Source organism: Colias croceus, chromosome 14 (genome assembly GCF_905220415.1).
Source record: "Colias croceus chromosome 14, ilColCroc2.1".
NCBI lineage: Eukaryota > Metazoa > Arthropoda > Insecta > Lepidoptera > Pieridae > Colias > Colias croceus.
The window spans coordinates 10,645,421-10,658,778 of record NC_059550.1 but is presented as its reverse complement, the minus strand read 5'-3'; the positions used below and the strand labels follow the sequence as shown (position 1 = coordinate 10,658,778).

Genomic DNA, 13,358 nt, shown 5'->3' with positions numbered 1-13,358 from the left:
GTATTCCCAAAGAGCTTTTATCCAAGAAATCACAACATCGAATACAATGCTCGCTAGTGAAGTAGGTAGAGAAGAGCAAAGGGCTAAGAATACATTGTCTGTGTATTCCGGTCAGGTCCGGCACCGGATGCGGCCGGCGCGCCGCCCGCGCCAGCGCCGCAATCTGCTGCACACCGCGCCTGTTTGTCCTCAGCGCACAATTATCCTCCTATTAATCACGTCGTACTATACAGTATACTGCACTTCGCTCATTGCTCACTGGAACCGACCTATCGCTCCACTGCTCGTTAACGATTAGGTACCTAAAGGGCGTGGAGACAAAGTAATAGCTAATTTACTAGATATTGTAGTGCAAGTAGCTATAGTTATTATGTTTAATGTTTGGAAGACCCATCATCTAAAACTGGACCAATAAAATCGTGTAAAGATGCCTCCAGATGATGAATGATTCAAAATTCAAAGCTATAAAAATTTGAAATGAATTTCATAAGTCGATCTGCCGGTGGGCGCGTCATCAACGAAACTATTGCGCGAATAATATGGGAGCTTTATGCGCGCTTTATGGGAGAGATGCAAAACATAGGGTTCTCGGAAATATCGACGTGTTTATATACTTTATGTACGCAAAGGAGTTTCGTTGATAAAAATCTGAAATAAAATATGGAAGACTTTTCGCGGGCGGGCAAACATATTATTTATGTGCCTTTTAATATCGAAACAATCTGCAATATTGAATATTATAACTAGTTCACATGCGACACATACGAAACACTTTTTTTTACTTGTTATTGTTTATAGGTACCTATGTGCTTTTTACGTTACTTGATCTTTCTCAAGCTAAACGTGCGATAGTTAGTTTTTTTTCTATTATAGGAGAATCTAAAGCTGTATTCTTGAATAGTCACATGATATAATCATTAGAACGTTTCAAAGTTAGAAAATCACAATGTCGAGCAGAGCTTACGAAGTTTGAACGCCCATTACACAAGTGGGATAATAATAAAGGGGATATTGTGGAGAGCTATCAAGGTTGCCAAGCTCTGAGCAGGACATCTACATTCCAGACTGCCGCTATCTACATTTGCTGACTGCAGTTAATCAATCGATAGCTCGCTCGCCGGTCGCTCCAGACGCATCTCTCGTCGCCCGCCATTAAATATGTACCTACATACTTCAGATTAGAAACAAAACAAACAATATTGTTTATGTTTATCAATGTTTATCCGCACCTAGTTTAGCAAATAGTATTATAATTTTATTTTCATTCAAAGACGTGTTTTACGACGCACTTAATAACTACCTACTTAAACTTCGTTATTGCTAACAGTTAGGATAAAATTATCTTCGTTTGTTTATATATGTATGAACTTTTAAAATATTTAAATTTTCTGCTGATATACATTTCTGCTTTGAATTTCATTTAAAAATCTCTTTCTCTCTAAATATTTTCAGAACACGTCAACACGTAGATCAACTATATTCATAAATGAAAATTTTAATTTTATGAACTTTACAAGTAATTATAGCAAATAGTTTCAATATTAACGGACAATTGACTCGACTGCACTAATGGAATTAATTAATTATCAGTCGAGGTCATGTAGAGTGCGGTAAATTGTGTATTGCGAATTAGGCTACTCTATTAGGGGGCGGGAATGTGGCGCTCGTCCGGAAAACGAATTGACCGCAAACAATCAACTGAACACCGCAACTAGAGGTGAGCGGCACCGGTCGGTGAAGCCCCGATATTGGCACACCAGCAGCAGGTAACAATTAGCGCGGCGCCACACCGCGCGCCGCGGCCGCCCGCCCGGGCAGTGATTCATGCACAATTGTGTCAGTGGTATGGCAACAACTCGACCGCTCCAAATTCGCATTTTAATCGTTTACATTGTCTGAACATATTCGACGTAATGATTTTTATGGGACTCTCGTCCCTCATATCGCATTGAAATATTCCATTGTATACGTGAATATTGGTGCTGTTCTTTCAATTATGCAGAATGGAAGGAATTTGTTCATTTATAGAATCAAAAGTTATTAGTTATTCTATATATATATTAGTTAATATAATAACGTTATGATAATAACTATATTTCTTTCGGATTCGACTGACATAATTTTCAGGAAAATTCATTTCAGGATTAACCAGGAAGGAGAATTACTTATTGGTAAAAATGAATCATGCTTTTTTGATCCGGAGCTCCAATTTTAAGGTGGTGGTCATTGTTAACATTTATTGATTTAAACTCCGAAGAAGTTGTAGCGGCTTATTAGTCTGAGAAGGGAAGTAGCCACAATTGCACATAAAGAGCAGTAAAGTTTTAAGAGTGTACTAGTTATTAAATGCACGGAAACAATAAGTAACTCAAGATTCTAAAAGAAACGACAGGAGAGCGTGACAAAGGTGGTTGCCCAAGCCATATAAGGATCAAAAAATGAGTTCGGATTCATCGAATTAGTTGGGGAATCGAGTCCAAACCGCCGGCGACGGGTGTCTATATATAGCACGCGTGATTCACACCGCGACACACCGCCAGCCTGCGCCTCGCTCCTGGCGGGCCGCTGACTGACTATCGCCATCTATTGCGATGTCAGTACGTGAAGAAACAATCCGTCTAAGGGGCGGATTGATATGGTTGTTTTTTGTTTGTAGCATGGGTTTCTGTCCATTTGGGCCAAGAAACTCTGCCACACTCTTCTTGTGTGAAGTACCTCGGCTTCTACTTGGATCGTAGGCTCACCTGGAAAGATCATATAAAGAAGAAGAGGACAGAAGTTAATTTCCGCTTCAAAAACTTACTTTGGCTCTTGGGTAGACAATCCACTCTTTCTCTAACTAATAAACTTAGAGTGTACTGCGCAGTAATAAAACCTATCTGGACATATTATGGTATTCAACTCTGGGCCTCCGCTAGCGAATCCAACCTAATGTGCATGCAAAGGGTGCAAAACAACATCTTAAGAGTGCTCACAGCAGCACCATGGTTCACTCGCAACTCTGAAATTCATGAGTATTTAGAAATGCCTACAATTAAGGAGGAAGCTACAAAATACCTCAAAAAGCACACACAAAAACTTAGAATGCATCCAAATCCCCTCTCACAGCAATTGCTTAAACTAAAACCCATGAAACGCCTGAAAAGAGCTAATAACATTAGTAAGGGGGATTAGGGCATTGGCTCAATTTATTCTGATCAAAAGCTCATAGTCAATTGACTGATCGCAGATGATTATAATTTAAAAAAAAAAGCATGGGTGGGCACTACAATTTCTTACTGAACTACGAGAGTTTTTCTGGCCACATTTGTGTAGCTCTATATAGATCTGAAGCAATTTTACGCCATATTACAAATGAATACAGTATGTATTATTTTTCTTATAAAATTACTTTGTGACACGACGCCATGTATTGTGTCAACTCTAGTAATATGTAGCACTTAGTTTTACAAAGAACAAGAATGTACGACATAACAATTTGTTTCAATTAAAATGCGGAAGTGTTGGCATTCAAGTCGTGAATGGTGAAAAATGCGCGACTAGTGTAACTTGTCATTAAGGACATAATATGCATTTTTAACATTTCAAGGCAATATATTTATGTATAGATACAACTACGTGTTTTCTCGCGCTGCATAGAAATTGGCTCTCAATTTACGAAAGCCATTAAAAGATATAGAGTGCTCCAACAAGGCAATATAAGGCATTACCTGTGGGAATTACTTACATAGATGATTTCAAATTATGCATGAATTGAATACGATCGAAATTTTTAACTGAAATAAATTTTCAATCCAGTGTGTATTATAGTTCAGGATACATCGCCCATTTTTGCAAGTGACTACTATCAAGCTAATTTTCCGTTTGTAGCTTTATTTTGATGAGACGCCCAATAATTTCGTGTACGAAAGTCTCGATTGTGGTAGCTAACAGAGATAACAAGGATACAAATTTTTGATTTGATGGTTCTCAAATATTTATTACTAACTGATTTTTTTTTGTTCAATCTCAAGATAATTACCTAAATTATTCGAAAAAATATTTGTCCTACAAAATCTATGGTTTGTTCAAAGAGTCCCCCTTTCCAAAGTGTATCGATAACGAGGTCATCATAAATGATTACTAACAAGCTGATTTTTTTTGTTTTCACTTAGTTAATGTTTATATAATTCAACAGACATATTGTCCTACAAATTGCGTAATAAATATTTGAGAACCATCAAATCAAAAAATTGTATCCTTGTTATCTCTGTTAGCTACCACAATCGAGAGTTTCGTACACGAAATTATTCGGTGTCTCATCAAAATAAAGCTACAAACGGAAAATCAGCTTGATAGTAGTCACTTGCAAAAATGGGCGATGTATCCTGAACTATTACTGTGGTGTATTACAATTAGATATTGTATTATGTATAGTTTTAAACAGATATTAAAGGAGTAAGTAAATTAATTTTAGTTTATAAGGGAGACAACCATTTCATTTTGAAATGTTCATAAACTGTAATAACCAACCTGTAAATAAGGCCACATTTTTCCGGAGTGATAGCAGCTAGGTGTTTTAGTATTCAACCGTTAACTTTCTCATCCGAAGTTGTAGCATAGTGCATACGTGTAGGATAACAAAACAATAAGCACAATAGGAAATCGCCTAGCATTGATTGGACTGTTCACTGTGGATTGGACCATAATGAGTTTTCACAAATAAGCAACATGTCAATCTTATGTCAATTTGATTGCGCAATTAGCCTAGTGTCGCATGCTGAGTGGACGTGATGAATATAATTATAGCCTAACTGCATAATTTGTTCTTCATCACCTAGAGGTACCTACTGTCAATATTTACATTTATCCACTTATAATCAACCAGAGTAGTAATGTGCATCTATGTAGAGCTATGATATTAAAGTTACATAATACGAGGGGTATACTTTTGTCGATTGATAAGAACGAGATAAGTATCAACATAATAATATTATGTAGGTAACTACTTGAGTTCAGAGTGTGCATCAGAAATCATTTTCTAAAATGAGTTATCGGTTTTTTTCATTCGTAGATATGTGCATAGTACATATCCCAGATATTGTATGTTTTGTTACGTTTTATTTATAATTTTAATAATGGAATATCTTGAATTATGTATCCTACTCTTGTAGGCATCATGACGAATTATATTTCTATGATTGCTTCAGAATATTATGACTTACATACGGTGAGAGACAGGAAGAACAGTTTTAATTAAAGTAAACTTTGTTTGTAATATGAACAGTAAACAATGTTTAACTATCATTAACATTAGTCAAACTTTGAATCTAGAATCTAATCGTACATAAAGAATGCTTTTGACAAAAGTTAAGTGTACGTCGCGGCGTCGGCGCCAAACCAACATTTGGACACCACATGTGACTCGTCTGACATTGTATTATCTTCTAATGCGTTCAATCATCGTACGCTGCTCATTTCGATAACGACATTAAATATAATGCGTTACACATGTCTATTTACAAGCATAAAAAATGAATCAGATGAGCTGATTACCATATCATAAAATTGAATCCATAATTTTGCTTGTCGTATTCTACAGGACTATATTGAAGGCTCCTTTGAATCCTCATTATGTGTTATCTAAAGCATTCGGCGTTCGATAATAAAGCTGCGGTCGTGCGGGGACTCGGCGATGAGGTGGTGGTCGCTGAGCTTCCCGGCTCCCGCGCGAGTGGGAGCGGGCGCACGACTCGCCAGCTGCGCCCGTGTCCCGTGCATACTGATGCACAATTGCACAATTGCACGATTGCATTGATCGAGTGTTCTAGCTGATATGTTCCAACTTTTGATAAATGATTACATCATTGGAAAATTTGTTATCAATATCGTAGTTTCCACAAATTTTTATTTTTAACCGACTTCAAAAAAAAAGGGGAGGTTTCTGAGAAAAACAAAGAGTCCTGATTGTTCAGATAAAATACACAAGGGCTTCAACTATTTGAAATGAAACTTGAAATAGCAGACAACAATTAATATCCATGTAGTTAGTGTTCCTCTATCTATTAACGTCGCTTGCAGCCGCATTACATGTAACTAGAGCCGGCCACTTATCAGCTCTGGTTTATATTCGATCTGCTCTTGAGTGTTTATTACATTTTCAGTCAATAAAATAACATTAGATATACATAATTTATTGCAGTTGAGTGCTTCGTACTTAGAATATAACAGATATAGAAAAATAAAAATAACTGCGTTAAAAACAACCGACTTCAAAAACGGAAAAGTAAGAAATAAAAAAGATTTGATATTATTAATTACTACATATTATTTTTATGTGCTATTTACTAAAAAGGTTTGATGTCGGTGCATGGGCTTAATACTAAGTGCTTAGTGTTTGGCACCGACTTCAAACCTATTTAATAAATAGCACATAAAAATAATATGTAGTAATTAATAATATCAAATCTTTTTTATTTCTTACTTTTCCGTTTTTGAAGTCGGTTGTTTTTAACGCAGTTATTTTTATTTAATACTTTTTAGTTTTTTTTTCAACACGAATCAAACGAGCCCAAACTCGATAAAGTTGAGTCAATATATTACTGAGTTCCTATGGCCACCTTCCGATTCCATCATCAGATCAGCTCCATGTCATGATAATGTTTCATCGCTATCCAATTTACATTCGTATACAAAATTTCAGCTCAATCGGTTACCGGGAAGTGAATCAAAGTTACTTGCTACATTGAAATTAAGTCATCGAGTACAGACAAAAATGCTCATAAAATAAAAACTACTAGGCCTAGCCGAATAAAATTTTTATGGGACCAATTCGACACCATCCCGCATCGAACAAAAAAAGAATCACGTAAATCGGTTCAGAAACCTCGGAGTAATCGGTGTACATACATAAAAAAAAAAAAAAAAAAATATATACCGGCCGAATTGATAACCTCCTCCTTTTTTTTTGAAGTCGGTTAATAAAAAAATGAAAGTGTATAGGTGCCAACATGGATTATGATTTATGAGATTTAATAGAGAAGTACCTAACCGCTTACTCCCTACTATTTATTCTTTACAATTTTTCAAATATACGAAATTAATAAGCTCAAAAAAATATGGCACAAAATATTCGTAACTATGAAAATCTTCTTTATTGCACTCTTTATTTGATTAATTATACATATATAAATCACAGTTAAAGCTTTTTTCGTCGTAGGAGGACAGAAGATGTCGGATAGTTATAATATCCGCATTATCCCAAAGGCGGCTCCTGGAGCGCGTCTCGACTCTCGTCAGACGGCAACTAGCGCCTGCCCACACTAATCTCTTGCGTCCATTCTAAATTTACAGGACGACTATTAAACAATTCGAATCACGCATCGCATCAATTGGCTCAACGAACTTTAATGCTCCTTGTACGAGAATATTTCATAAGCGTATTGCAAATTATGCCATTTCTAGTTGTAGCACAGATTCAGCGAGCACTGATTTCTGACACCCAAAATTAAGAGCGACAACATGATAATCAATTTAAGTGATTAAGATATGTAACATATTATCTAAAAATACATTATGTACTTATCTTTTTCTATCCTTACTGATTTGTAGATAAGTAATGCTTGTAAGTGCATCGAAGCTCCTCACAGTCAATACTTTGTTCTTGTTAAAATTTGTGCAGTCTGCAATTATACATCAAATTACACTATAGTAATTTCCTTTGCAGTTTGTGACTCCAGTAAAGAATTAATCAGATATTTTATGTAATATACATAATATCATGTTCTTAGACTCACTTCCTAGTTCCTACTAATGATACTAATAATATCCATGTCGAAGCTTTCGAATACATGCGTCATATCAACAATCATATTGTGTATATAGTACTTATATAGGATAGCTCATTCAAAACATTACTTATTATCTTTATTATAACAAAATTCATCGTCGGATTATGACCCTATCGTTATAGTGATTAAGTAGGTACTTAATTTCACGATATACCTAATTTATAAAACCATGAATTGAGTGTGTGGGGGGGTATAGGGTCAAAAACAAGGAAGATGGGATTTTTTCTTACAAAAATGGAGGAAAATCGATGCAGCTTTATGAAACAGAGTGAGACCAGTTAGACTAAAATATTCAGCAGTAGTCCTAAAGGCCACTCGTGGTGTGGATCTTCCGTGACCAGCGTCATCGTACCTACTATGGGTGTTACATAAATATATACTATGGGTGTTAAATAGGGCTGATTTCGATGCTTCATGAATGCCAATTTGGCTAGCAGTTAGCACTTAGCGACCTCGCGAAAGACTAGGTACCAGGTCAATATTATTATTTATTAACCGACTTCATTAGGTATTTCACTGAAAATCACAAACTGGGTCCAGCAATAATTCAAAAAAGGAATAGTTAACATAATTATTTTCAATCAGGTATTAATAACGTTGCTGCTTAAAGCAGCCAGTTCCATTTCAATGTCTGTGAATTCCGCTAATAGGTGAACAAAGAAAGGGAGTAAACACAACGTGTCCTTATACGGCGCGTGGAGCGTGGGGCGTGGGGCCCGCCGTCACGGCGTGGGACCGTGGGGTAGAGACAGCTCGCGTGACTCCACGCATGCTCCACACAACATTACATCATTTATTCATTACCACACCGCTCCGGGGAGGAAACGCTCCATACGACGGAAATATTAATTTGACATCGCGCTGCAAGACAATAGCCCCGGCGGCCGCACAACCGCGACCGCCCGATTCATTCCACATTCAGCGCGTTATTACATTACACTAATAGGGCTCATGACAATCATGTTAATTGCTTTCATACTATATTTAATTATGTATATGTTGCTTTTTTATTTAAATTATACTAAATTGAACTTTGGCCTTTGTGTGCAATCAACGTCGTTGAATCAACACAATCCCATGTAGAGATATTGTTTACAATTAAATTAAGTTTCGTAAGAATAAAGGTAAAAACTGAACAAATGATTATTAACATAATCACAGTCATCAGTGAAGGGCAGCCGGCGCCCGGCAGGCAAGCAGCGGTAGTGAGGGCTTTGGAGTGCGGGGCGCGCGGCGCGGGGAGGGAACGCAAGCAGCACGCAAATAAGGCGCCAGATGCGAAATATCATGTACGCGGAACCGAACTCGCGATACCACTCCACCACCTCCACCATAATAATATAATAATAAACATTCCATCCATGCCAACTTCTGTTTACACTCAAATCTTGTTTGATCTATTCATTTATTATTGTTATCATTATGTAATACAAAAACACTAATAGTTATCTTATATTGTGAAGTTTTTCTAAACCATATGAAAATTTAAAAAAAATGTCACAAAATCATAAAGTAGGGATACAGGAGAGTAAAATATAAATTGTCAGTTATTAGAATATTAATAACTGGGTTGGTATGTATTGAAAATTATAGAAACTTTATGAATAACCATAACAAATTGATAATTCCATCATAAGTAGGTACACACTGAATATTTACACATCAAAGTTAATTACACAACAATGCAAAGTAACAGATTAAATATAACTATCAATGATTCAATATAATTCTTCATCATGTTGTATATATACCTAATTATAAATAAATATTGAACCCAATTGTTTTCCAATTTTGTAACATTATATTATAGTCAAACATTTTGTATGAACAGTGTGAATGTGTTTGCTTTAATTACACATAAATATGCAAGTGATAAGGCACTCACTGTAATTGAAACTGGGGCAAATATTAGTGTGATTAGGGCCAAGGATATGGTGTTGGTGACATGTTTATCATTTAGGTATCAGAGCTTACTCACTGCTGCGCACCATGCCTTCAGGATCACTCACACATAGATAATAATTAGTAAACACTTTAATATTTTAATACTTCATTAACATAGAACTAAAATTTCCTTCAGTTCTATAGGATCAACTTCCTCACACTCAATAGTTGTACTGATCTGAATTATCTCGACTCCTTATCATTGCATCAGTCATTGTTGGCACTTTGATAAATTTATGTAAAACCTATGAAATAATAATAAATGCCTTTATCTTTTGTAGCTGAAATTTTCATGATAAACAACTATAAGGCTAGTTCATGAAATTTTGGGAAGTTGTTTTTGATAGCTAAAAATATGTATAATGCAAAATAAAATTGCATGTAGGTACCTATGTTAATAAAAGTTAGTTAAGTAATTTATAAAGTCACAAAAAAATGTGTAAAATAAAAAATACATAGGTATAATCCTATTCAAGAGTTTTAAAAATAGGGCTATCAACTTGTATATGGGACATGTTTCAGTTTCCAATATGAGGGTTGTTGAACCAGGATGAGGAAACTACCATTCCAATACTGACCACAGTGTCAGTGACCCCATTCTCTATTTACTATCAAATGTTCCATTAAACCACAATGTTTAGTATCGTAAAATATACATGCTGGTCTAGTGGCCACTTGGATCCAAAACCGATTTAAAACTTTGAAATTATTGGTGTTGTTAAATACCAAGAAAATTTCGGCTAAACTGTACATTATAGGGCGTAGAGTTGAGAGTCGTAATTTTTTTTATGGTTAGCTATTGTCCTATGGAACCTAAATCTGAAATTTCACACCAAGGAAACTTTTAGTTTTTGAGTTACGAATTTTTGAAAATCGTAAAATTACTATAGAAAGTTACTCCATCTTGTTCTTGTTACGCATATTTATTGTTTTGTCAATGTCAACCTGACACACAGCACCTGCTTAGTGTGATTCATTTCAAGTACAACATTTCTAACCATTAAATAGAGTAATTAATTTTATTTAACTTTTTACGAAAAAAAAAAAACACTCCGAACTCGAAACAAGTTAGGTTAGGTTATGTTAGACTTTTTTTAAACAATCGAGCGGAGCGAGCGCAGCGAGCGGAGCGTCTCGAATTGTTTTACGTGAAATGCAAATGAATAGCCAAATTTGACACTTAATTTATTTTGTTTAACTTTTTACGAAAAAAAAACTCTCCGAACTCGAAACAAGTTAGGTTAGGTTATGTTAGACTTTTTTTAAACAATCGAGCGGAGCGAGCGCAGCGAGCGGAGCGTCTCGAATTGTTTTACGCCAAATTTGACATTGACAAAATAATAAATATGCGTAACAAAAACAAGATGGAGTAACTTTCTAAAGTAATGTTCCGATTTTCAAAAATTCGTAACTCAAAAACTAAAAGTTTCCTTGGTGTGAAATTTCAGATTTGGGTTCCATAGGACAATAGCTAACCACAAAAAAATTGTCGACTCTCAACTCCACGCCCTATAATGTACAGTTTTACCAAAATTTCTTCATTATGCATATATATAATAAAACAAATCTATACAAATTCTGATAAAGTTTCAACGTGAATAAAATTTCCACTTTTAAAAATGCAAGCTCGAGATATATTGCAGAAAAAAGCTTTACAATTAATACAAACTTTGAAATGAGCTTACTGTTAAAAGCAGCGAGCTTTCTTGTGGAGCCGAGTCTCTTCATGGGCGTGCGAGGCTCCAGATCGCGCTCGTCCAGAGGCGGCTCCGGCGCCGTCGGCGTCGTCGCTCCAGATCCAGACATCTTCGCGCACTTGTAAACACTTAACTAAAAGATCTTATCCGATCATTTTTCAAACAATTCATTTATGTATTACTCTGATCTTATTTATTTATGTATCGATTTTTTTTTAATCACAGCACATTATTTGTAAACCCGACTCATAAAATTTGAATCTCAAAACAGTCAATCGCGTCCGGCACAACCGAAAATAACAATCCGATCATAGCACTGAGCTATAGAATGTTATTAGTGGTTAAAAATAACGTGCACAATATTTCAAGTACTAGTACTTTCCGTTCAAAAAATAATTAATACATTTATATTTATTTCAATATTTTTTAAATGCTCGAAATGTAACGGCACGTAAACTAAAAAAACGTTATCTTTGCTGTGCTGTACCACTAAACAACAAGTATCGCGCGGTAAACGAAAGCGTTCACGTTTACTTTGCGATGTACCTATCAAAATACCACAATAAAATACAGAATATACAGCAAAAGCAGCTGAAACGCCAAAATGACGTTGCGTCAGAAATTAGAATGGTAAATCCGTAGACAGAGTAACTAATAGACCCAATGACGATACCTTTCTCACTTACACAAGAAAGAGAGCGAAAATACCATAACAAATGCATAAGACAAAGACACAAATACCCAATTTTTTGTCCCTTAGTGTGTAACCTGTTTTTCAAGATCCGCAACTTGAGTTGCGAAACAAACTTTGACAGTTCGTGCCTTCATCGTGCTTGGTGTTCGAATTTTGGATATTATTTAGTAAAAAATCGATACGAGTACATTGAAAAGACGGTGAAATTATCTTAATATAGACATCGAAGTAAATAGAATGGTGCGTTGTCGTGTTATTGCATGTATAAGCGATAGTGAGAAGAAAATTGCCGGTGTGTCTTTTCACGCGTAAGTACGACTTTATTGTCCTTATTTATAGTTTCTCAGTGATGATTATTTATACTTTAGCCTAAAGTAACAACAAGTCGCGTTAAAACAAGGAAAATATTAGCGTAATATCGATTTTTACATTCAATAACCTATAAACATCAACAAGTAAGTGTTGCCAGTGTCGGGAAAAATAATACCCCGATCATCAATAAAAAAATATTGATTTGACAATATGGCGAAACTCGAAAGTAAATGAATATGAAATCCCATAATAACCCAGTGTTTCGGAAAGACTTCGGCATCGAAAACATATTTTAATTTATTATTTCTCATAGTAATAATTGTGATTGACATAAAATTACACTTATAATTTTAGAGAACCTGAACTAGGTACCTGCGAGCATTAATTATTATTAACCTATGTTTATCGATTTGTTTCCAGATGATCCAGACCTACGTAATTAATGGATCGAAGTGGTAGAAAAGATTGGATTCTCACTAAATATTGTAAAATATGAACAAGCCAATGAAAAAGTAAGAAATGTGTTTCGTCATCAATAATCAATCTGCTTATATTTTTTGTATCTACTAAATTGATTATAAAGACAAAAGAAAAATCTCATAACTGGTTTTATTTAATTGCTCCTAAAAATATTTACCCTTTCCAAAACATCCGGGAGCTCGGATACTGTGGCAACATTCAACTTATACATTGACAAACTATCTTTGTCTCAGTCGCGGTTACAGAGTACCTTTGTCTATTAGTTTCTCAGTCTACGGGTAAATCAAAATGTTAAAAGAATATTTTTAAGATTACTTAAGACCAGGGAAAAATTGGTTTCTCTGTCTACGGAAAAATTAGAAGAAACGGGAATATATAATAGCAAGAAGCTTATATCTAAAA

The 13,358-nt window shown here is 35.3% G+C and overlaps 1 protein-coding gene and 1 long non-coding RNA gene across 2 annotated transcripts in view; one reads left to right on the top strand and one right to left on the bottom strand.

The window, feature by feature from the left end:
• LOC123697616 (rho GTPase-activating protein 4-like) overlaps positions 1-12,036 on the bottom strand; it is a 30,277-nt gene extending 18,241 nt beyond the window's left edge. Inside the window, exon 1 of the mRNA XM_045644159.1 lies at positions 11,459-12,036. Coding sequence (XP_045500115.1) covers positions 11,459-11,579 — 121 coding nt within the window. The 5' untranslated portion in view covers positions 11,580-12,036. The remainder of the gene's footprint in view (positions 1-11,458) is intronic.
• Positions 12,037-12,102: 66 nt separating this feature from the next.
• Positions 12,103-13,076, top strand: LOC123697561. Its single transcript, XR_006752246.1, has 2 exons — positions 12,103-12,472; positions 12,897-13,076. It is a non-coding gene; the product is annotated as an uncharacterized LOC123697561 (long non-coding RNA).
• Positions 13,077-13,358: the final 282 nt, after the last annotated feature.